The sequence below is a fragment of the Scyliorhinus torazame genome, chromosome 9 (genome assembly GCF_047496885.1).
Source record: "Scyliorhinus torazame isolate Kashiwa2021f chromosome 9, sScyTor2.1, whole genome shotgun sequence".
Classification (NCBI taxonomy): domain Eukaryota; kingdom Metazoa; phylum Chordata; class Chondrichthyes; order Carcharhiniformes; family Scyliorhinidae; genus Scyliorhinus; species Scyliorhinus torazame.
This window is the reverse complement of record NC_092715.1, coordinates 48,561,767-48,587,891: the sequence shown is the minus strand read 5'-3', so window position 1 is coordinate 48,587,891 and position 26,125 is coordinate 48,561,767. Positions and strand designations below refer to the sequence as shown.

Here is a 26,125-nt window from a genome sequence, read left to right as displayed (position 1 = left end):
GTGTGGGAGGTCATTGAGTGAGGGGTCGGAGTTGAGCGGGGGGCGGGGAGGTGCCGGCGTGGGCAGGCAAGGTTTAACGGCAGCGGGGTGGTTGCTCTGTGCCTCGGGATTGGAGTGCGGGGCTTGGATGGAGGCCGCTCGATGTTAAGGCTGGCAGCGTGAATTATACCCACCCGACCGTCCGGGGGTAGCTGCGATGACGGCCAACGAGGAGCAGACGGTGAGCCGGGCCGGAGGCAGGAACCTGTGGGTCGAGGACGGCGGCGGGGCTGCTCCTCCTGGGGGGTGGGGACGGCTCAGCACCCTCCCCCCCCCCCCCCCCCCCCGCGGCTTTCATAGGGGGCTCCGAACGGAGGCAGCATTCATCACCTGGGCAAACATCTGGAACTGATGAAGCTGCTGCTGGGCATCAGCCAGGAGCGTGAACACAGACTTTCTTATTCCTCACCATGAAGAGCAGGAGTAGATTGACAACTCTGACAGTGTGGGATAGGGGGGAGGATTGGGCTGGTAGGGTTTTCAGGCTGTGATTTGACCTGGTAACTCTTACTGTCGTCTGCGTACAAGCGCTGCTCTGGAGTTGGGGTAATGCAATGAATTTGTCCCATTGAATTTCCAGAGTAAATCTGTGAATATAATCCTTTGAATGGAAATAGATTGCTGATCCTTCTTTATTCCTGAGTTGAAATCCTGAAACCTCCTACTTGATACCACTGTGGAAGTATCTTTCACACATAGATTTAGATTTATTGTCATGTGCACTGAGGTACATTGAAAAGTATTCTGCGTACAGTCCAGACAGATTGCTCCATACATGAAAACATAGAACCAGAGAATTTAGAGTGCAGAAGGTGGCCACTCGGCTCATCAGGTCTGCAGCGGACTTTGGAAAGAGCACTCTACTTAAGACCATGCCTCCACCCTGTCCCCGTAACCCCACCTAACCGTTTAGACACTTAAGGGCAATTTAGCATGGCCAATCCACCTAACCTGCGCATCTTTGGACTGGGAGGAAACACTGATGAGCATACATAATGAATATACATAAACATAGACATTGGGTGAAGCGTACAGGATGTAGTGCTACAACTATAGAGAAGATTAGTAGAAAGATCAGTTCAACCCATAAGAGGACCATTCAGGAGTCTGGTTACACCGGGGAAGAAGATGTTGTTGAATCTAGTGGTGCATGTCTCAAACTTTTGTATATTCTGCCCGATGGAAGAGAGAATAACCCAGGTGGGAGGCGTCTTTGATCATGCTACCTGCTTTCCAAAGGCAGCGGGAGGTGTAGACCGTCAATGGATGGGAGGCAGGCTCACGTGATTGACTGGGCTGTTCACGACTCTGTAGTTTCCTATGGGCTTGGGCTGAGCAGTTACCATACTAAGCTGTGATATAACCTGATAGGATGCTTTCTATGGCACATCTGTAGAAATTGGCAAGAGTCATTGTAGGGATGCCTAATTTCCTGAGGAGGTATAGGCGCTGGTGTGTGTTCTTGGTCATAACAAGAAGTGGGTTTAAAAGGACCGATTCAATCTCTCCCCATACATCAGTCCTGCCATCCCAGGAATCAGTCTGGCAAACCTTTGCTGCACTGCCTCTAGAGCAAGAACATCCTTCCTCAGATAAGGAGACCAAAACTGAATATAAACATATTCCAGCTGTGCCCTCACCAAGTCCCAGTATAATTGCGACAAGACATCCCTGCTCCTGTACTCTAATCCTCTTGCAATGAAGGCCAGAATGCCATTTGCCTTCTTTACCACCTGCTGTACCTGCATGATTACCTTCAGTGACTGGTGTACGAGGACACCCAGGTCTCATTGCACATTCTCCTCTCCTAATTTATGGCCATTCAGATAATATTGTTCCATCTCATTTGTGCTACCAAAGTGGATAACTTCGCATTTATCCAAATTATACTGCATCTGCCATTCATTTGCCCACTCACTCAACTTGTCCAAATCACACTGAAGGATTTCTGCACCCTCCCCACAGCTTATCCTCCCACCCATGCACTTATAGAAGCTTTTGCTATCTTTTTTTGATACTTTGTGCCAGTTTTCTTCAGTAATTTAAAAATAAATTTAGAGTACCCAATCTTTTTTTCCAATTAAGGGCCAGTTCATCTACCCTGCACATCTTTTGGTTATGGGGATGAGACCATGCAGACACTGGGAGAATGTGCAAACTCCACACGGGCCGGGATCGAACCCAGGTCCTCCGTGCCACGAGGCAGCAATGCTAACCACTCTGCCACCCAGTTTTCTTTCGTAATTCATCTTGACTCTTTTTATTCCTTTTTAGTAACCCTTTGTTTATGTTTGAATATTTTCCAAACTTCCAGCCTGCCACTGGCCTTTGCAACTTGGTATACTTTAGTTTTTGTCTTTATATTGTCCTTGACCTTGTTAACCCATGGATCAGGGTGATGGGGAGAAGGTAGGAGAATGGGAATGAGAAACATATCAGTCATGATTGAATGGCGGAGAAGACTTGATGGGCATAATGGCCTAATTCTGCTCCTATGTCTTGTGGTCTTTTGGATGATTTTTACCCCTCTTACCATCTTACTTCCTCTGGAATATATTTTAGTTTTTTTTTCTTTTTAAATTTAGAGTACCCAATTTTTTTTTTCCAATTTAGCGTGGCCAATCCACCTAGCCTGCACATCTTTGGGTTGTGGAGGTGAGGCCCACACAAATACTGGGGGAATGTGCAAATTCCACACAGACAGTGAACCGGGGCCAGGGTCGAACCCGGGTCCTCAGCGCCGTGAGACATCAGTGCTAGCCACTGCGCTGCCGTGCCACCCTGAATATATTTTAGTTGTGAAGAATTGAGTATCTCCTTAAATAACTGCCACTGCTCATCAGCTGTCCTATCTTTTAACCTTCCAGCCCACTCGGACCAAATCTGTCCTCGTGCCTATGAATTCCCTTTGTTTAATTCCGGAAAGCTAGTGTCGAACTCCACTTTCTTGCCCCAAGCTGAATCTTGAATTCTATCATACTGTGGTCACTGTTCCCTAGAGGATCTTTAACTTCTGGGAACCTTAGTCTTCTGTGTGTTGTCTGCAATTTTTCTAAACCTATCAACAATTGATTGGATTACATGAAAATTTAGTTAACTTAACTCTTTCATTTTCTGCAGTATCTTTGCCCAATTCCTGAAGTGAAGGATCCATTAAACTGCATTCTGTATTTGAGGGTTCCAGAAAATCTACATTTCTTATTCTTTAACGGAATGTAGGCAATTCTGGCAAGGCCAGCATTTATTTCCCCTCCGTAACTGCTCTTGGGAAGGTGGTAGTGAGCTGCTACAATGAACAACTTCAGTCATGCGGTATAGGTGCACCTGCAGTGCTGTTAGGAAGGAAGTTCCAGGATTTTGACTCAATGATAGTGAAGGAACAGCGGTGTAGTTTCAAGTAAGGATGGCATGTGGCTTGAAAGGGGACTTGCAGGTGGTAGTGGTGTCCCATGCATCTGTTGCCCTTCTTGGGTTAGAAGGTTATGCCAAAGGAGCCTTGGTGGCAAAGGAGCCTTGGTGAGTTTCTGCAGTGCATCTTGTAGCTGGTACACCGTGCTGCCACTGTGTTTCAGAGGTGGAGGGAGTGAATGTTTACGGTGGTGGATGGGGTGGCAATAAAATAGAACATAGAACATTACAGCGCAGTACAGGCCCTTCGGCCCTCGATGTTGCGCCGACCTGTGAAACCACTCTAAAGCCCATCTACACTATTCCCTTATCGTCCATATGTCTATCCAATGACCATTTGAATGCCCTTAGTGTTGGCGAGTCCACTACTGTTGCAGGCAGGGCATTCCACGCCCTTATTACTCTCTGAATAAAGAACCTACCTCTGACATCTGTCCTATATCTATCTCCCCTCAATTTAAAGCTATGAAGTTGTTCACGACATCACCATCCAAGGAAAAAGGCTCTCACTGTCCACCCTATCCAATCTTCTGATCATCTTGTATGTCTCAATTAAGTCACCTCTTAACCTTCTTCTCTCTAACAAAAATAGCCTCAAGTCCCTCAGCCTTTCCTCATAAGATCTTCCCTCCATACCAGGCAACATTCTGGTAAATCACTGCACCCTTTCCAATGCTTCCACATTCTTCCTATAATGCGACGACCAGAATTGCACGCAATACTCCAAATGCGGCCGCACCAGAGTTTTGTACAGCTGCAACATGACCTCATGGCTCCGAAACTCAATCCCTCTACCAATAAAAGCTAACACACCGTACACCTTCTTAACAACCCTCTCAACCTGAGTGGCAACTTTCAGGGATCTATGTACATGGACACCGAGATCTCTCTGCTCATCCACACTGCCAAGAATCTTACCATTAGCCCAGTACTCTGTCTTCCTGTTATTCCTTCCAAAATGAATCACCTCACACTTTTCTGCATTAAACGCCATTTGCCACCTCTCAGCCCAGAGCTGCAGCTTATCTATGTCCCTCTGTAACTTGTAACATCCTTCCGCACTGTCCACAACTGCACCAACTTTAGTGTCATCTGCAAATTTACTCACCCATCCTTCTACGCCCTCCTCCAGGTCATTTATAAAAATGACAAACAGCAGTGGCCCCAAAACAGATCCTTGTGGTACACCACGAGTAACTGGACTCCAGTTTGAACACTTCCCATGGGCTGCTTTGTCCTGGATGGTGTTGAACCTGTTGAGTGTTGGTGCTGCATTCATCCAGGCAAGTGGAAAGTTTTCCATCACACTCCTGACTTGTGTGTGGCTGACAGATTTTGTGGAGTCAGGAGATGAGTTACTCTCCACAGAATTCACAGCCTCTGACCTGCTGTATTAGCCACAGTATTTATATGGCTGGTCCGATTCAGTTCTGGTCAGTGGTAACCCAGGGTGTTCATAGTGGGGATTCAGCGATGGTAATTGCTTACATAGAACATAACAGCGCAGTACAGGCCCTTCGGCCCTCGATGTTGCGCCGACCTGTGAAACTACTCTAAAGCCCATCTACACTATTCCCTTATCGTCCATATGTCTATCCAATGACCATTTGAATGCCCTTAATGTTGGCGAGTCCACTACTGTTGCAGATAGGGCATTCCACGCCCTTACTACTCTCTGAGTAAAGAACCTACCTTTGACATCTGTCCTATATCTATCTCCCCTCAATTTAAAGCTATGTCCCCTTGTGCTAGACATCAGCATCCGAGGAAAAAGGCTCTCACTGTCCACCCTATCTAATCCTCTGACCATCTTGTATGCCTCAATTAAGTCACCTCTTAACCTTCTTCTCTCTAACGAAAACAGCCTCAAGTCTACCGTGCTACCGGGCAGCACGGTAGCCTTGTGGATAGCGCAATTGCTTCACAGCTCCAGGGTCGCAGGTTCGATTCCGGCTTGGGTCACTGTCTGTGCGGAGTCTGCACATCCTCCCCGTGTGTGCGTGGGTTTCCTCCGGGTGCTCCTGTTTCCTCCCACAGTCCAAAGATGTGCAGGTTAGGTGGATTGACCATGCTAAATTGCCCTTAGTGTCCAAAATTGCCCTTAGTGTTGGGTGGGGTTACTGGGTTATGGGGATAGGGTGTGGCCTTGGGTAGGGTGCTCTTTCAAAGAGCCGGTGCAGACTCGATGGGCCGAATGGCCTCCTTCTGCACTGTAAATTCTATGATAATCTATGAGTCCCTCAGCCTTCCCTCATAGGATCTTCCCTCCATACCAGGCAACATTCTGGTAAATCTCCTCTGCACCCTTTCCAATGTTTCCACATCCTTCCTATAATGCGGCAACCAGAATTGCACGCAATACTCCAAATGCGGCCGCACCAGAGTTTTGTACAGCTGCAACATGACCTCATGGCTCCGAAACTCAATCCCTCTACCAATAAAAGCGAACACACCGTACGCCTTCTTAACAACCCTCTCAACCAGGGTGGCAACTTTCAGGGATCTATGTACATGGACACCAAGATCTCTCTGCTCATCCACCCTACCAAGAATCTTACCATTAGCCCAGTACTCTGTCTTCCTGTTATTCCTTCCAAAATGAATCACCTCACACTTTTCTGCATTAAACGCCATTTGCCACCTCTCAGCCCAGAGCTGCAGCTTATCTATGTCCCTCTGTAACTTGTAACATCCTTCCGCACTGTCCACAACTGCACCAACTTTAGTGTCATCTGCAAATTTACTCACCCATCCTTCTACGCCCTCCTCCAGGTCATTTATAAAAATGACAAACAGCAGTGGCCCCAAAACAGATCCTTGTGGTACACCACGAGTAACTGGACTCCAGTCTGAACACTTCCCATGGGCTGCTTTGTCCTGGATGGTGTTGAACCTGTTGAGTGTTGGTGCTGCATTCATCCAGGCAAGTGGAAAGTTTTCCATCACACTCCTGACTTGTGTGTGGCTGACAGATTTTGTGGAGTCAGGAGATGAGTTACTCTCCACAGAATTCACAGCCTCTGACCTGCCGTATTAGCCACAGTATTTATATGGCTGGTCCGATTCAGTTCTGGTCAGTGGTAACCCAGGGTGTTCATAGTGGGGATTCAGCGATGGTAATTGCTTACATAGAACATAACAGCGCAGTACAGGCCCTTCGGCCCTCGATGTTGCGCCGACCTGTGAAACCACTCTAAAGCCCATCTACACTATTCCCTTATCGTCCATATGTCTATCCAATGACCATTTGAATGCCCTTAATGTTGGCGAGTCCACTACTGTTGCAGATAGGGCATTCCACGCCCTTACTACTCTCTGAGTAAAGAACCTACCTTTGACATCTGTCCTATATCTATCTCCCCTCAATTTAAAGCTATGTCCCCTTGTGCTAGACATCAGCATCCGAGGAAAAAGGCTCTCACTGTCCACCCTATCTAATCCTCTGACCATCTTGTATGCCTCAATTAAGTCACCTCTTAACCTTCTCTCTAACGAAAACAGCCTCAAGTCTACCGTGCTACCGGGCAGCACGGTAGCCTTGTGGATAGCGCAATTGCTTCACAGCTCCAGGGTCGCAGGTTCGATTCCGGCTTGGGTCACTGTCTGTGCGGAGTCTGCACATCCTCCCCGTGTGTGCGTGGGTTTCCTCCGGGTGCTCCGGTTTCCTCCCACAGTCCAAAGATGTGCAGGTTAGGTGGATTGACCATGCTAAATTGCCCTTAGTGTCCAAAATTGCCCTTAGTGTTGGGTGGGGTTACTGGGTTATGGGGATAGGGTGTGGCCTTGGGTAGGGTGCTCTTTCAAAGAGCCGGTGCAGACTCGATGGGCCGAATGGCCTCCTTCTGCACTGTAAATTCTATGATAATCTATGAGTCCCTCAGCCTTCCCTCATAGGATCTTCCCTCCATACCAGGCAACATTCTGGTAAATCTCCTCTGCACCCTTTCCAATGTTTCCACATCCTTCCTATAATGCGGCAACCAGAATTGCACGCAATACTCCAAATGCGGCCGCACCAGAGTTTTGTACAGCTGCAACATGACCTCATGGCTCCGAAACTCAATCCCTCTACCAATAAAAGCGAACACACCGTACGCCTTCTTAACAACCCTCTCAACCAGGGTGGCAACTTTCAGGGATCTATGTACATGGACACCAAGATCTCTCTGCTCATCCACCCTACCAAGAATCTTACCATTAGCCCAGTACTCTGTCTTCCTGTTATTCCTTCCAAAATGAATCACCTCACACTTTTCTGCATTAAACTCCATTTGCCACCTCTCAGCCCAGCGCTGCAGCTTACCTATGTCCCTCTGTAACTTGTAACATCCTTCCGCATTGTCCACAACTCCACCAACTTTCGTGTCATCTGCAAATTTACTCACCCATCCTTCTACACTCTCCTCCAGGTCATTTATAAAAATGACAATCAGCAGTGGCCCCAAAACAGATCCTTGTGGTACACCACTAGTAACTGGACTCCAGTCTGAACATTTCCCATCAACCACCACCCTTTGTTTTCTTCCAGCTAGCCAATTTCAGATCCAAACTGCTAGATCACCCTGTATCCCATGCCTCTGTATTTTCTGCAATAGCCTACCGTGGGGAACCTTATCAAACGCTTTACTGAAATCCATTTACACCACATCAACTGCTTTACCCTCATTCACCTGTTTGGTCACCTTCTCAAAGAACTCAATAACGTTTGTGAGGCACGACCTACCCTTCACAAAACCGTGCTGACTATCTCTAATCAAATTATTCCTTTCCAGATGATTATACATCCTATCTTTTATAAACCTTTCCAAGACTTTGCCCACAACAGAAGTAAGGCTCACTGGTCTATAGTTACAGGGGTTGTCTCTACTCCCCTTCTTGAACAAGGGGAAAACATTTGCTCTCCTCCAGTCTTCTGGCACTATTCCTGTAGACCCATTGAATATTAAGGCGAGGAGGTTGGAATCTCTCTTGATGGAGATGGTCATTACCTGGCAGTTGTGTGGCATGAATGTAACTCACCGCTTCTCGGTCCAAGCCATAATGTTAGCCAGTTCTTGCTTCAGTACCTGAGGAGCCAAGAATGGTGCTGAACATTGTGCAGTCATCAGTGAACATCCCCACTTCTGTCCTCATGATGGACGGAAAGTCATTGATGAAGCAGCTGAAGATGGTTGTGTCTAGGACACTACCCTGAGGAACTCCTGTAATGATGTCCCAGGGCTGAAATGATTGACTTCCAATCACCACAACCATCTTCCATTTGTGTTAGATATGCCTCCAACCAGTGAGAAATCTTCCATGATTCCCATTGACTTCAGGTTTGCTAGCACTTCTTGATGCTACACTCAGTTAAATACTGCCTTGATGTCAAGGGCAGTCACTCTCACCTCACCTCCGGAGTTCAGCTCTTTTGTCTATGTTTGGACCAAGGCTGTAATATGGTTAGGAGCTGAGTGATCCTGGTGGAAGCCAAACTGAGCATCAGTGAGCAGGATATTGCTAAACAAGTGCCGCTTGATAGCGCTGTCGATGATACCTGCCATCACTTTGATGATTGAGGGTAGACTGATGGGGTGGTAATTGGCTGGGTTGGATTTTGCTTGCTTTTGTGTAGAGAACATTCCTGAGCAATCTTTCCACATTGGGTTGACACCAGTAGTGTAGCTGTACTGGAACACAAATGGAAGATGGAGGTGAAACCCCTTCTGGAGCACAAATCTTCAATACTATTGCCAGAAGGTTGTCGGGGCCCAAACCTTTTTTTAAAGTATCCAGTGCCTTCAGGCGTTTCTTGATGATATTGCTCTTGCATATGCAGGAAACTTTGTGATACAAAAAAAATACAATACTTGCTGACAATCAGTAATAAAAACAGAAACATGCTAGAAATACCCATCAGGCCGGGCAATAACTGTTTCGGGAGGAACAATTAATGTTCCAGGTCATTGACCTTTCATCAAAACTTGTTATCTTGCTTGTGCTAGCATTCTTTAAACACACATCTAACTTAATCTGCTTCATCGAATGTGAGTATGTAATCATAAGCGTGCCAAGAGATTACATTTAAAAAATAAAGTGCTTTCCTCTCCACTTTCATCACATTACAACTGGTTCTGGTTTGATTCTCAGATGGAGCTTGAAGCCCTTCGCTCCATTTATGAAGGAGATGAATGTTTTAAGGAACTTTGCCCAGCATCTTTTCAATATAGGGTGAGTTACAGTACATTTGATACAAATGCGGTTGGTTGGTGGAAGTTTGCATTGATGAGGATGTTAACATTTTTGCACTTCAGGGTATTATACCTTTGGATTGTATGTGAGCGATGCAGGTGCATTCAGGATTAACTCACTTGCAGCAACAGCGTTTCCCTGTAGCATTTACATGTGATCCGAATTATAGAAAACCAAAAGGCACAATGTTCTGTCATCGGTATGATCTTGATGCCAGGTTGTGATTGTTGGGGGCAGCGGCATTATCTTCCTCCTGGATAATTTTGAGTGCAGGTTTATTGCAGTTTTCATTGCTTCTCAAAACATGTATTTGTTTTTTCAAAACTTGCCATGGGAAGTTTGCACAACTGTTTGAATCACACTGGGGATAAATTTGAAAATTGTCACCAGAGCGGCAAACCTGGTGAAGCAATTTGCTCATATACTGGGGTCGATCTGCTCCACCGCGTTGCCATTTGGGCAACAAAGTTGAAATTCCACCCTCTCCCTGCCATTGTTTCCTTAAAGAGGGAAGCTTCTTTTGACTTGGCGTAATGACAGTTGCAAAATAAATGACCAGAGAGAGGATTCGATATACCGCCTTCAAACATTCAACAATGTATTCAATAGACGGCAGTATGCTGTCTTCGAATTTCTAAGTGTAGTATTTCGAATGTCTTCCCTTCTCTGCCAGTAATGCTTTTGACATTCTTTTCATTTTTGTTGCTTTTCTCCTTTATTTTAGGTAGGTAACCGTGGCGACCCAAAAGCCTTCCTGCTAGAAATCTCATGGCCTGAAATGTATCCAGAATTGCCCCCAAACATATCGTTGAACGCATTCTTCAACAATAGCATGTAAGAGTTCCAACCCTATTTGGCAGAAAATGTCAGATTAGTTTTTGTCCTCCTTGCAATTTTAAAGAGATCGCTAATTGATTTGTAAATTAAATTCAAACTGTAATCTTTGAATACAAGTGCTCTGTACTTGGAAAATTGCATTAAGCACATCTTTTGATAAGAGAACTTCTTCAGTTTGGTTTTGTCTAAATTCACATTCGTAAGGCAAATCATGTTTAACTAACTTTTGGGAGTTTTTTAATAAGGCAACAGAGGTGGCTGATGAGGGTAATGCTGTTGGTGTGGTGTACATGAACATCCAGAAGGTATTCGCACAACAGACTTGTGGACAAAATTGTAGCTTGTTAAATAAAAAGGACAGGAGCAACCTGGATAAGAACAGGATATGAAGTTGACAATACCGTCTTGGTTAATGAATATTTTTCGGACTGGAGGAATGTTTGTCGTGGAGTTTCCCCCAGAGATCAGTGTTGGGACCCTTACTCGTCCTGATATATATTATTGACCTAGTCCTAGACCTTGGTGTAAAGGGAACAATTTCATAATTTGCACCTGACACAAACTCAGAAGTAATGGCGAGCTGTGAGGTGGATAGTGTAAAACTTCAAGAGGACATAGACATGTTGCTGGAATGGACGGACGGGTGGCAGATTAAATTTAATGCAGAGAACTTTGAAGCGATTCATTTTGGTAGGAATAATACAGAGGGACAATATAGAATAATGGGTAATTCTAAGAACAAGGAGCAGGAGTAGGCCATCTGGCCCTTCGAGCCTGCTCCGCCATTCAATGAGATCATGGCTGATCTTTTGTGGAATCAGCTCCACTTTCCCACCCTTTATTCATCAAAAAACTATCTATCTTTATCTTGAAAACATTTAATGAAGGAGCCTCAACTGCTTCAGTGGGCAAGGAATTCCATAGATTCACAACCCTTTGGGTGAAGAAATTCCTCCTAAACTCAGTCCTAAATCTACTTCCCCTTATTTTGAGGTTATGCCCCCTAAGGGCGTGCAGGAGCAGAGTGACCTGGGTGTGAAGGTGCCTAAATCATGGGAAGTGTCTGGACCTGTTGAGAGGGAACTGATTTGTGATCTGATTAGAAAGAATGTGCATGGCTATGAGGAGAAGAAAGAGGAGTGGTGATGGGTAAGGTGCTCCTATGGAGAGCTGGCGCAGACAAGATGGGCTGAAGGGCTGTCTCCTGTGCTGTAACTATTCTGTAATGCCAGACTTCACATATTTTTGATGACTATCCCAGAAAGGTGTCTCAGAGCCAACCTATGAAAGAAAGCCTAAACAAAGAAGCTGATGCAAACTAACAAATAAATAATTTTGAAAATAACATAATTCCCACACTTTTACCTCATGTCCATTGTGGCGTAACCATGAAGTTTTGATTTAAAATCTTTTTTCCCCCATCCCAATCCAAAATTAAAGACTGCTTTGTCTTCAATGATTCTATTGTTAATGATCCATGTTCCACCGAATACTTTAGGTTCCAATTAGCTGGTAAAGAACGGGTATCATGTATTTTTCAGTAAAGCTGACGTTCCTCAGTTTGCTAAACCATCTGATGATGTATTTTTTGGTGTATGTTTTGTGTGCTCTTCAGTTCTTCATCAATAAAGCAAAATATAATCGGCAAGCTGCAAGAACAGGTTGAAGCAAACCTGGGGACTGCCATGGTGTACACACTGTTTGAATGGGCTAAAGAGAATCAAGAGCAGCTCATGGAAAACCACCACCCAGTAGTTGGTGCAATGGTAAGTCTGATATCAAAGAATGCTTTAACTTTAAAGAGATGCTTAATTGCTAGCAATGTTCTATTTTGCTTAAAATGCTGCATTTTGGATCGAATCATTTAAAGTGTGACAATGCAACTGCAATACAAGGTAACTGCATCCATGTTCATAGTTGAATAGATATTGACATTTAATTTGTTTTGAAATACCTCCATGGGTTTTAAACCTTTTTGGATCTCGAATGTCATCTTTTGTTGGTCTCCTCTTCTAGGTGCAGGTTGAAACCAAGTTAGCTCCCATTTTATTTATTTTTTGATTACTTTATCACAGTTACAAAGCCAGAGTATGGACAGGGGCAAACCCCTAATCCAGCTCCTTGCCTGCTCCAAAATCTAATTCAAATTGAATCCAATTCATGGTCCCCACAAGAGAGACATACCAGATCCAGGCATTACACCTGACCTCACTACACTTGATCTTAGCCAAAAGGCCATTTTAACATGAAAAACATTCAGAGACTGCCATTCGTGACCTTGGAATTCCCCAAATCGCTTCCTTTCCAGCGACATCCTTTTGAGGTGGAGGGTCACTGTTGTAATTTAGGAAATAGCGCCCAATTTGAATGCAACAAAGTCCTTAAACAGTATTGATGTAAGTTATGAGCAGTTTGAAGGGATGAATGTTGAGCAGGAAAAGAATGCCTCCGCTCATTTTGCTCCACAGGATCTTTCATGGATCATTTAATTGAATGATTGGTGTTCAGTCAGCTGTTTCCAGAGATAAAATAATTCTTTGTTTCTAGTGTAGAGGAACTATTCTTGTAGCTATATGTTCTTGTTATAGAAGAGGTTAAAAACGATTTGTGTAGTGTTGAATTTATGCCAATGTATTTTTTTGGGGGGGTTTCTTACAGACCGCATCACTGACTGAAAATACTGTAATTTCGAATTCTTCTGTGGCTAAGAAAAAGGAGAAAAAAGAACAGCTGTCAAAATCCCAAAAGAAGAAATTGGCTGATAAGACAGGTTTGGAATAGTGCTTTGAAGACTTAGTAACTGTTGTGTGCATCCAAATGTATGAAGCTTTGGGCTGTGTATCTTTTCCACTTCCTTGGCAATGCAAACACGTGTGGCGAAGATGTATTGGTATATGGTATTCTGGATGCACCTTTTCTCCTCACTTACAATCATTATCTTGTGACAAGGGCATTATGGAGCAGATGGGTTTTAACCAAATTTCTGTAGCTTGATGGTCACGTTTGTTTTAGTTCTTGATTTATTTTAATAATGGGATTTGAATTCCTCGGCTGCCATGGTTAGATTTAACTCACTCTTCAGATCATTGGTTCAGTAGCAAAGCCGTCATCTTCTTGAGCAGCTTGATGCTACTTAATTTCCCTCTTGCTCTAGTTTCCTTTTAAATAACCTCTCTCACAGCTCCCACAGAAACAGAAATGATTCACATTACCAAGGTATTAAACATCCCTGTCAATAGCTTGACATGGCTTAAAGATTTGGATCTCTGGGAAATACTTCTTGTCCATTGCACTATTAAATTGGCCCGGCTGTGTTTGGGAAGGTGAACTGGGCCCCCGTCTCCACTCATTGTTAATCCCTGCTGACGAGAGATGTTTGGTGAAGCCACAGCTGGTCTTGGTTTTGATGCTTCCGAAGTCAAGTAGCTGAACTGGCGCTCACTGCTGAAGGTTCACACGTGAATCAGAGCCTAGAGTTGAATGGAATCCAGGGTCAATAGTCCAGGGGAGAGTGGTGTGAAAGAACCAAATGCTCTCTTTGAATCTTGTGCTCAGGACTTTTTTGATTTCTCCACCAGATAACAGAGGCGAATTGCCACGAGGGTGGAATTGGGTGGATGTCATAAAGGTAAAACTTTGATATTGTTTTTGTGAAGCTCAAAGATTTGAGGCACATAATACCTGGTAAGAGCCTGACTGTATTTTAGTGCACAGAAACTTCATCAGATCTGATTGCAGTTGTAATTGTTTTTGAAAGATTTAAAGGAAACCATCTTGCCCTTAAAAGCTAAAGTGTTGGATTTGTAAATTGATTTGAAGCATTTCGGTTGCTAACGAGTTATTTTCACTTTCTCTCAAATACAATCTGCCGATGCTCGATGGATGACTTTGTTCTGGCGCATACAGCATGTAAGTAATCTTTTAAAAATTCCAAAACCGTTTTCCCGCACCCACAGAGTGCAGAGCAGATTTTGCCAATTGAGCTAACTGTAAGATGTACTCAACTGACTCTGCATGAGTGATGTTTTATCCATTAAAATTTGACTTTGCAGTGAAGGCTGGCTAAATTGTCAATTTGTATATTATTTGGAATGGAATCCATCACATGTGCGATTTGAGTCCCTGGTTGCAGTACACCTCACCCCATCAACGTGCTAATTCCTTCATTCCTTCCCACCTCACCATAATTTCACTTTTGGTCACTTGCCCTCCCCAAAGTTCTTTTCAATATTGTTCCCAAGTCCCACAATTACCTTTTTTTAAAAAAAAAAAAATCCCCCGCCCCCCCCCCCCCCCCCCCCCGCTAATAACTTACTTTTGACAAGTGACACTTCTCAGTGACTTCACCTTTCGCAATAATGTCCAGTACCATGCTCCAACTTCTCTCTACTTTTATCTTAACTCATTTCATGAAGCTCCATTTTATGTATTCGAATTAGAGCCACTGATTTGGGGGAATGCAAAAGAGGGCATTGCTGATTTTCCTTTTTAAATGGCAGTCTGAAACTGCAAGAAGGAAGTTCAGGGTTAACAATAATTACAAATTGAAAGATTTATGTAAAGAAGGTTGTTTATAGCAAGTCCAATGGCTTACTGTATCACTGATAGGAAATGTGAGCATGAGTGGCCCATTCAGTCCCGCCATGTGAAAAAAGTCATAGCTGTATTTCTTTTTTTTTTAATATATAAATTTAGAGTACCCAATTCCTTTTATTTTACAATTGAGGGGCAATTTAGCGTGGCCAATCTACCTACCCTGCACATCTTTGAGTTGTGGGGGTGAGACCCACGCAGATTCAGGGAGAGTGTGCAAACTCCACACGGACAGTGACCCAAGGCTGGAATCGAACCCAGGTCCTCAGCGCCGTGAAACAACAGTGCTACGCCACCGTGCCGCCTCCTGCTTGTGGCCTTAATTCCATTTCTATCTCTCATAACTTTTCGCTGCCTTGACAATCACAAATCTGTCCACCTCAGCGTTGAATATATTCAATGACCCAGCCTCCACTGCTGTCTTTGGTAGAGAATTATTCCCAAACTGTGTCCCCTAGTTCTAGATTCCCCCACGAATGGAGACAGCCTCCCAACATCTACCCTGTCAGCCCCCGCTAAGGACATGTCCTGTACAGTTGCAGCAAGACTTCCCTACTTTTATACTTCATCCCCCTTGCAATAAAAGCTAATATTCCATTTGCCTTCCTAATTATTTGCACCTGCATGTTAATTGTTTTGTGATTATGTACAAGGGCACCGCAATCCATTGTACCAAAGCTTTTTGCAGTCTTTCCCCATTTAAATAATATTCTGTCATTCTACTCTTCCTGTCAAGTGGATAAGCTCATTTTCCTGGATGATACTCCATCTGCCATTTTTTTTGCCCATTTACTTAACCTATCTCTGCAGATTCTTGGAAAGCAGCTTGCTTTCCTCCCTATCGTGTACCTATATTGTACTATCAGCAAATTTGGCTCCAAGTCTTTCCTTCATCCAAGTCATTAATATGGATCATAAATAGAAGCCCCCATACTGAATCATGGGGCACTCCACCAGCTACAGTTTGCCAACCTCAAAATGACTCATTGATCCCTTCGACAGCACCTGCCAAACAAGTGATCTCTACACCTAAATGAACAAGGACAACAGATGCATGGGAACACCATCACCTGCAAGTTCCCGTCCAAATCACACGCCACCCTGACTTGGAACTATATCACTATTTCTTCCTTCACTGTCGTGGAGTCACAGTCCTGGAACTCCCTCCCTAATGGCACCGTGTGTGTACCTACATCGCACGTGCAAGGTTCAAGAAGGCGGCTCACCATAACCTTCTCGACGCAGCTAGGGATGTGCAATCAATGCTGGCCTAGCCAGCGAAGCACAAGACGCATGAAATATTTTTTTTAAAATCCCGACTCAAAGAACAAAGAAAAGTACAGCACGGGAACAGGCCCTTCGGCCCTCCAAGCCCGTGCCGATCATGCTGCCCGACTAAACTACAATCTTCTACACTTCCTGGGTCCGTATCCCTCTATTCCCATCCTATTCATGTATTTGTCAAGATGCCCATTAAATGTCACTATCGTCCCTGCTTCCACCACCACCTCCGGCAGCGAGTTCCAGGCACCCACTTTCCTCTGTGTAAAAAAACGTGCCTCATCTACTCTAAACCTTGCCCCTCGCACCTTAAACCTATGCCCCCTAGTAATTGACCCCTCTACCCTGGGGAAAAGCCTCTGACTATCCACTCTGTCTATGCCCCTCATTATTTTGTAGACCTCTTATAAGGTTGCCCCTCAACCTCTGTCATTCCAGTGAGAACAAACCGAGTTTGTTCAACCGCTCCTCATAGCTAATGCCGTCCATACCAGGCAACATCCTGGTAAATCTCTTCTGCACCCTCTCTAAAGCCTCCACATCCTTCTGGTAGTGTGGCGACCTGATTGAACACAATACTCCAAGTGTGGCCTAACTAAGGTTCTATGCAGCTGCAACATGACTTGCCAATTCTTATACTCAATGCCCCGGCCAATGAGGGCAAGCATGCCGTATGCCTTCTTGTCTACCTTCTCCATCTGTGTTGCCCCTTTCAGTGACCTGTGGACCTGTACACCTAGATCTCTCTGACTTTCAATACTCTTGAGGGTTCTACCATTCACTGTATATTCCCTACCTGCATTAGACCTTCCAAAATGCATTACTTCACATTTGTCCGGATTAAACTCCATCTGCCATCTCTCCGCCCAAGTCTCCAAACGATCTAAATCCTGCTGAATCCTCTGACAGTCCTCATCGCTATCCGCAATTCCACCAACCTTTGTTTCGTCTGCAAACTTACTAATCAGACCAGTTACATTTTCCTCCAAATCATTTATATATGCTACAAACAGCAAAGGTCCCAGCACTGATCTCTGCGGAACACCACTAGTCACAGCCCTCCAATTAGAAAAGCACACTTCCATTGCTACTCTCTGCCTTCTATGACCTAGCCAGTTCTGTATCCACCTTGCCAGCTCACCCCTGATCCCGTGTGACTTCACCTTTTGTACCAGTCTACCATGAGGGACCTTGTCAAAGGCCTTACTGAAGTCCATATAGACAACATCCACTGCCCTACCTGCATCAGCCATCTTTGTGATCTCTTCGAAAAACTCTATCAAGTTAGTGAGACACGACCTCCCCTTCACAAAACCATGCTGCCTCTCACTAATACGTCCAGTTGCTTCCAAATGGGAGTAGATCCTGTCTCGAAGAATTCTCTCCAGTAATTTCCCTACCACTGACGTAAGGCTCACCGGCCTGTAGTTCCCTGGATTATCCTTGCTACCCTTCTTAAACAAAGGAACAACATTGGCTATTCTCCAGTCCTCCGGGACATCACCTGAAGACAGTGAGGATCGAAAGATTTTTGTCAAAGCCTCAGCAATTTCCTATCTAGCCTCTTTCAGTATTCTGGGGTAGATCCCATCAGGCCCTGGGGACTTATCTACCGTAATATTTTTCAAGACGCCCAACACCTCGTCTTTTTGGATCTCAATGTGACCCAGGCTATCTACACACCCTTCTCCAGACTCAACATCCACCAATTCCTTCTCTTTGGTGAATACTGATGCAAAGTATTCATTTAGTACCTCGCCCATTTCCTCTGGCTCCACACATAGATTCCCTTGCCTATCCTTCAGTGGGCCAACCCTTTCCCTGGCTACCCTCTTGCGTTTTATGTACATGTAAAAAGCCTTGGGAATTTCCTTAACCCTATTTGCCAATGACTTTTCGTGACCCCTTCTAGCCCTCCTGACTCCTTGCTTAAGTTCCTTCCTACTTTCCTTATATTCCACACAGGCTTTGTCTGTTCCCAGCCTTCTCGTCCTGACAAATGCCTCCTTTTTCTTTTTGACGAGGCCTACAATATCTCTCGTTATCCAAGGTTCCTGAAATTTGCCGAATATATCCTTCCTCACAGGAACATGCCTGTCCTGAATTCCTTTCAACTGACACTTGAAAGCCTCCCACAGACTTCCGGGTGCGGCGATGACCAGCTGAGTCGCACGTTTCGGCAGCTCCCTGTGAAACGGACTTTTGGGCTCTTGATAGGAGCCCCAACGGCAATTTTGACGGCTAAAAACACTGTGCGGTAAACCAGAAGGGAATCCCCCCTGGATACGGATGGAAAAAGGAGGAGAAAGTGGCCAGATTGCAGTGGATCCTTTAGAACAGCGGCAAGGAAGGCAAGCAAAAACCAAGATGGCGTCGGAAGGTGGCAGTTTAACATGGGGCCCTGAACAACAAGAGTTCTTGAAATGCTGTGTGGAAGAGATCAAAAAGGAAATGAAGAAAGAGCTGTTGGCCCCGATACTACAGGCGATCGAAGGGCTAAAGGAGGAACAAAAGTCCCAGGAGCGGGAGCTTCGGGTCGTGAAGGCAAAGGCAGCCGAGAATGAGGACGACATACAGGGCCTGGTGGTGAAGACGGAGACGCAGGAGGCACATCAGAAACGATGTGTGGAAAGGTTGGAGGCACTGGAAAACAACGCAAGGAGGAACAACCTGAGGATTCTTGGTCTTCCTGAAGGTGTGGAGGGAGCGGACGTCGGGGCATATGTGAGCACGATGCTGCACTCGTTAATGGGAGCGGAGGCCCCGGCGGGTCCGTTGGAGGTGGAGGGAGCATACCGAGTGATGGCGCGAGGACCGAGAGCAGGAGAAATTCCCAGAGCCATAGTGGTGAGATTCCTCCGTTTTAAGGATGGAGAAATGGTCCTTAGATGGGCGAAGAAAACTCGGAGCAGTAAATGGGAGAACGCGGTGATCCGCGTTTATCAAGACTGGAGTGCGGAGGTGGCAACAAGGAGGGCGAGCTTTAATCGGGCCAAGGCGGTGCTTCATAAAAAGAAGATAAAATTTGGAATGCTGCAACCGGCAAGACTGTGGGTCACATATCGAGGGAGGCACCACTACTTTGAGACGGCGGATGAAGCGTGGACTTTTATTGTGGAAGAAAAACTGGAATGAGCGGGTTATTAAAAAGAACGTTCGAACAAAGTGGTGGGGCGAATGTGGGGGGCAAAGAGGGGTTTTATGTACTAATCCTGCGATGTGGTAACTTTTCTCTCTCCCACAGGTGGTGATGGGGGGAGGTGGAGGAGATGGGGCGTTGGCCATTGGGGGTGGGGCCAAGGGAGAAGCGCGGGCTTGGTTCCCGCGCTATGATAATCATGGCGGGAAGAGAGAAGCAGGAAGGAGGGGGCATCGCACGGTGCGAGCCGAGGTCACGGGGGGAAGCCGAGGTCAGCCAGAGTTTGCTGACTTCTGGGAGCAACATGGGGGGAGTAATTACGCTAGCGGGGGATCTAGCCGGGGGGGGGTGGGAGGGGGGAATTACTGGGTTGCTGCTGCTGGTATGGGAGAGGATGGGCGGGGGGGCACCGCCTGGGGGAGATACAGCTGCGTGGGAACCGGGTGAGGAGCTGGAAAAAGGTGATGGCTAATCGACAAGGGGGGGGGGGGGGTAGGAAGCCCCCCAACTCGGCTGATCACGTGGAACGTGAGAGGGCTGAACGGGCCGATAAAGAGGGCATGGGTACTCGCACACCTTAAGAAACTTAAGGCAGATGTGGTTATGTTACAGGAAACGCACCTGAAACTGATAGACCAGGTTAGGCTACGCAAAGGATGGGTGGGGCAGGTGTTCCATTCGGGGCTAGATGCGAAAAACAGGGGGGTGGCTATATTAGTGGGGAAGCGGGTAATGTTCGAGGCAAAGACTATAGTGGCGGATAACGGGGGCAGATACGTGATGGTGAGTGGCAAACTACAGGGGGAGACGGTGGTTTTGGTAAACGTATATGCCCCGAACTGGGATGATGCCAATTTTATGAGGCGGATGCTAGGACGCATTCCGGACCTAGAGATGGGAAAGCTGATAATGGGGGGAGATTTTAATACGGTGTTGGAACCAGGGCTGGATAGGTCGAAGTCCAGGACTGGAAGGAGGCCGGCAGCAGCCAAGGTACTTAAAGATTTTATGGAGCAGATGGGAGGTGTAGACCCGTGGAGATTTAGTAGACCTAGGAGTAAGGAGTTCTCGTTTTTCTCCTATGTCCATAAAGTCTACTCGCGAATAGACTTTTTTGTGCTGGGTAGGGCATTGATCCCGAAGGTGAGGGGAACGGAGTATACGGCTATAGCCATTTCGGATCACGCTCCACACTGGGTGGACTTGGAGATAGGGGAGGAAACAGGAGGGCGCCCACCCTGGAGAATGGACATGGGACATGGGCAGATGAGGGGGTGTGTCTAAGGGTGAGGGGGTGCATTGAAAAGTACTTGGAACTCAATGATAATGGGGAGGTCCAGGTGGGAGTGGTCTGGGAGGCGTTGAAGGCGGTGGTTAGAGGGGAGCTGATATCAATAAGGGCACATAAAGGGAAGCAGGAGAGTAAGGAACGGGAGCGGTTGCTGCAAGAACTTTTGAGGGTGGACAGACAATATGCGGAAGCACCGGAGGAGGGACTGTACAGGGAAAGGCAAAGGCTACATGTAGAATTTGACTTGCTCACTACAGGCACTGCAGAGGCACAATGGAGGAAGGCACAGGGTGTACAGTACAAATATGGGGAGAAGGCGAGCAGGTTGCTGGCACACCAATTGAGGAAAAGGGGAGCAGCGAGGGAAATAGGGGGAGTGAGGGATGAGGAAGGAGAGATGGAGCGGGGAGCGGAGACAGTGAATGGAGTGTTCAAGACATTTTATAAAAAATTATATGAAGCTCAACCCCCGGATGGGAGGGAGAGAATGATGGGCTTCTTGGATTGGCTGGAATTTCCCAAGGTGGAAGAGCAGGAAAGGGTGGGACTGGGAGCACAGATCGAGGTAGAAGAAGTGGTGAAAGGAATTAGGAGCATGCAGGCGGGAAAGGCCCCGGGACCGGATGGATTCCCAGTCGAATTCTATAGAAAATATGTGGACTTGCTCGCCCCGGTACTGACGAGGACCTTTAATGAGGCAAAGGAAAGGGGACAACTGCCCCCGACTATGTCTGAAGCAACGATAGCGCTTCTCTTAAAGAAGGAAAAGGACCCGCTACAATGCGGGTCCTATAGACCTATTTCCCTCCTAAATATAGATGCCAAGGTCCTGGCCAAGGTAATGGCAATGAGAATAGAGGAATGTGTCCCGGGGGTGGTCCACGAGGACCAAACTGGGTTTGTGAAGGGGAGACAGCTGAACACGAATATACGGAGGTTGTTAGGGGTAATGATGATGGCCCCACCAGAGGGAGAAACGGAGATAGTAGTGGCGATGGATGCCGAGAAAGCATTTGATAGAGTGGAGTGGGATTATTTGTGGGAGGTGTTGAGGAGATTTGGTTTTGGAGAGGGGTATGTTAGATGGGTGCAGTTGTTGTATAGGGCCCCAGTGGCGAGCGTGGTCACGAATGGACGGGGATCTGCATATTTTAGGCTCCATAGAGGGACAAGGCAGGGATGCCCTCTGTCCCCATTATTGTTTGCACTGGCGATTGAGCCCCTGGCGATAGCGTTGAGGGGTTCCAAGAAGTGGAGGGGAGTACTTAGGGGAGGAGAAGAACACCGGGTATCTTTGTATGCGGACGATTTGCTACTAAACGTGGCGGACCAGGCGGAGGGGATGCCAGAAATAATGCGGATACTTGGGGAGTTTGGGGATTTCTCAGGGTATAAATTGAACATGGGGAAAAGTGAGTTGTTTGTGGTGCATCCAGGGGAGCAGAGTAGAGAAATAGAGGACCTACCGTTGAGGAAGGTAACAAGGGACTTTCGTTACCTGGGGATCCAGATAGCTAAGAATTGGGGCACATTGCATAGGTTAAATTTAACGCGGTTGGTGGAACAGATGGAGGAGGATTTCAAGAGATGGGATATGGTATCCCTGTCACTGGCAGGGAGGGTGCAGGCGGTTAAGATGGTGGTCCTCCCGAGATTCCTCTTTGTGTTTCAGTGCCTCCCGGTGGTGATCACGAAGGCTTTTTTTAAAAGGATTGAAAAGAGCATCATGGGTTTTGTGTGGGCCGGGAAGACCCCGAGAGTGAGGAAGGGATTCTTACAGCGTAGCAGGGATAGGGGGGGGCTGGCACTACCGAGCCTAAGTGAGTATTATTGGGCCGCTAATATTTCAATGGTGAGTAAGTGGATGGGAGAGGAGGAGGGAGCGGCGTGGAAGAGATTAGAGAGGGCGTCCTGTAGGGGGACTAGCCTACAGGCTATGGTGACAGCCCCATTGCCGTTCTCACCGAGGAACTACACCACAAGCCCGGTGGTGGTGGCTACACTGAAGATTTGGGGACAGTGGAGACGGCATAGGGGAAAGACTGGAGCCTTGGGGGGGTCCCCGATAAGAAACAATCATAGGTTTGCCCCGGGGGGAATGGATGGGGGATATGGAATGTGGCAAAGAGCAGGAATAACGCAACTGAAAGATCTGTTTGTGGATGGGAAGTTCGCGAGTCTGGGAGCGCTGACCGAGAAATATGGGTTGCCCCAAGGGAATGCATTCAGGTATATGCAACAGAGTGCTTTTGCGAGGCAACAGGTGAGGGAATTCCCGCAGCTCCCGACACAAGAGGTGCAGGACAGAGTGATCTCAAAGACATGGGTGGGGGATGGTAAGGTGTCAGATATATATGGGGAAATGAGGGACGAAGGGGAGACTATGGTAGATGAACTAAAAGGGAAATGGGAAGAAGAGCTGGGGGAGGAGATCGAGGAGGGGCTGTGGGCAGATGCCCTAAGCAGGGTAAACTCGTCGTCCTCGTGTGCCAGGCTAAGCCTGATTCAGTTTAAGGTATTACACAGGGCACATATGACTGGAGCACGGCTCAGTAAATTTTTTGGGGTGGAGGATAGGTGTGCGAGGTGCTCGAGAAGCCCAGCGAATCATACCCATATGTTTTGGTCATGCCCGGCACTACAGGGGTTTTGGATGGGGGTGACAAAGGTGCTTTCAAAAGTAGTAGGAGTCCGGGTCGAACCAAGCTGGGGGTTGGCTATATTTGGGGTTGCACAAGAGCCGGGAGTGCAGGAGGCGAGAGAGGCCGATGTTTTGGCCTTTGCGTCCCTAGTAGCCCGGCGCAGGATATTGCTAATGTGGAAAGAAGCCAAGCCCCCGGGGGTGGAGACCTGGATAAATGACATGGCGGGGTTTATAAAGCTAGAGCGGATTAAGTTCGTCCTGAGGGGGTCGGCTCAAGGGTTCACCAGGCGGTGGCAACCGTTCGTCGAATACCTCGCAGAAAGATAGACGGAATGGGAAAAAGAAGGCAGCAGCAGCAGCCCAGGATCGGGGGGGGGGGGGGTGGCGGAGGAGGAACCAGAAGGACTCTCAGGGTTGTTAATATATACTGTATAGTATGTATAGGTCGTTGCTACAGATAATTATATATTGGACTGTTAAATTATATTTTTGGAGAGTGTTACTTGTGATAAGGCAGTTGCCAATTAGGGCTAGTTTTCATTTTTGTTATTTATTATTTATTCATTTTTTGTTTATAAAATAGGTCATTGTTATTTGTGTTGTTATAATATTGTGTAAAGGATGCACAATGTACTGTGTTGGTTGACCAAAAATTTTCAATAAAATATTTAATAAAAAAAAAGAAAGCCTCCCACATGTCAGATGTTGATTTACCCTCAAACTTCCGCCCCCAATCTAGGTTCTTCAGTTCCCGCCTAATATTGTTATAAGTAGCCTTCCCCAATTTAGCACTTTCACCCTAGGACCACTCTTATCCTTGTCCACCAGCACTTTAACACTTACTGAATTGTGATCACTGTTCCCGAAATGCTCCCCTACTGAAACTTCTACCACCTGGCCGGGCTCATTCCCCAATACCAGGTCCAGTACAGCCCCTTCCCTAGTTGGACTGTATACATATTGTTTTAAGAAGCCCTCCTGGACGCTCCTTACAAACTCTGGCCCGTCTAAGCCCCTAGCACTAAGTGAGTCCTAGTCAATATTGGGGAAGTTGAAGTCTCCCATCACAACAACCCTGTTGTTTTTACTCTTTTCCAAAATCTGTCTACCTATCTGCTCCTCTATCTCCCGCTGGCTGTTGGGAGGCCTGTAGTAAGCCCCCAACATTGTGACTGCACCCTTCTTATTCCTGATCTCTACCCATATAGCCTCACTGCCCTCTGATGTGTCCTCCCATAGTACAGCTATGATATTCTCCCTAACCAGTAGCGCAACTCCGTCACCCCTTTTACATCCCCCTCTATCCCGCCTGAAACATCAAAATCCTGGAACGTTTAGCTGCCAATCTTGTCCTTCCCTCAACCAGGTCTCTGTAATGGCAACAACATCATAGTTCCAAGTACTAATCCAAGCTCTAAGTTCATCTGCCTTACCCGTAATACTACTTGCATTAAAACATATGCACTTCAGGCCACCAGACCCGCTGTGTTCAGCAACATCTCCCTGTCTGCTCTGCCTCAGAGCCATACTGGCCCTATTCCCTAGTTCTTCCTCAATGCTTTCACCTTCTGAACTATTGCTCCGGTGCCCACCCCCCTACCATACTAGTTTAAACCCTCCCGTGTGACACTAGCAAACCTCGCGGCCAGGATATTTATACCTCTCCAGTTTAGATGCAACCTGTCCTTCTTAGACTCTGTTTCCTGTTCATTAGCCAATCCTCTTGAGCTTGCTAATATATCTCCCCAATACCATGAGCTCTTAACTTGTGCAGTAACCTTTGAAGTGGCACCTTATCAAATGCCTTTTGGATATCCAAGGACACCACATCTACAGGTTCCCCTTTATCCAGCCTATTTGTTACACCCCCAAAGAACTCTGATAAATTTAAAACACCATTATTTTCTTGAATCGTGCTGTTATATTTGTAAGAAAGATATAAGTGAAGTGAATTCAGAATCTCATCATCTGGAGATCGTGTGACATATTAAAAGCAGTTTTGGAAATTGATTCATTAAGCCGTATAATATTCTAGCTTCATTTCCTAATTTAGGATTAGAATAATATGACATTTATTTTATTCTTTCCTTCCTCCCCCAGTTGAGTAAAACTGGCAGCAAGGATGATGAGTAACCTGTTTATGGAGCGATGTGAACCAAGAATTTCAAATTTATTTTGCTGGAGTGCATTCATTTTCCCGTGTTTGTGTGGAAAACTTCTTTGGAAAGATTACAGCATCTGTTTGGTATGAAATCATTGTGAGCTTTGTTTTTACTCTGCAGTCTAGCTGCACAATGGCAATTGATGCACTAAATGACACTCAATCGGATCTGTCCACTTACAAATCAAAATAAAAATATAGAATAACTTGAGCTCCTCCTAAGTTGGACACATGGTAACGGATTGCTTTATTGCACATATTTCTTGTGGAGTATACTCCTGTCAAAGTGATGTTTTCAATTATAAGACTCAACATTTTCCTGAGCAGCATGGGTAAGATGATGACCTATCTGCAATCATGCTAACTGTTTTTGTTATCTTAACAAGGGTATTATGGACTGTACCCTCTCCCTCACTTGCCCGTTTTGATATCCTGTCTTACCATCATGAGGAAATCAACCAGAAATATTTAGGATTTTAATAAAGCTTTTAATATTTGTTA

At 46.1% G+C, this 26,125-nt stretch overlaps 1 protein-coding gene across 1 annotated transcript; it reads left to right on the top strand.

Moving 5' to 3' along the window:
- Window positions 1-36: 36 nt before the first annotated feature.
- Window positions 37-26,125, top strand: rwdd (RWD domain containing 4). Its single transcript, XM_072515846.1, has 7 exons — window positions 37-220; window positions 9,577-9,657; window positions 10,403-10,512; window positions 12,131-12,281; window positions 13,174-13,285; window positions 14,094-14,424; window positions 25,564-26,125. Exons 1-6 carry the CDS (start codon window positions 197-199, stop codon window positions 14,153-14,155), a joined length of 540 nt encoding a protein of 179 aa, XP_072371947.1. The 5' UTR covers window positions 37-196; the 3' UTR covers window positions 14,156-14,424; window positions 25,564-26,125.

Excerpts from the sequence above, each read along its gene's own strand:
- rwdd (XM_072515846.1), top strand. The coding sequence starts at position 197 with ATGACGGCCAACGAGGAGCAGACG. Across the intron at positions 9,658-10,402 it reads CAGCATCTTTTCAATATAGG|GTAGGTAACCGTGGCGACCC; the intron begins GTGAGTTACAGT and ends CCTTTATTTTAG. Across the intron at positions 12,282-13,173 it reads ACCCAGTAGTTGGTGCAATG|ACCGCATCACTGACTGAAAA; the intron begins GTAAGTCTGATA and ends GGTTTCTTACAG.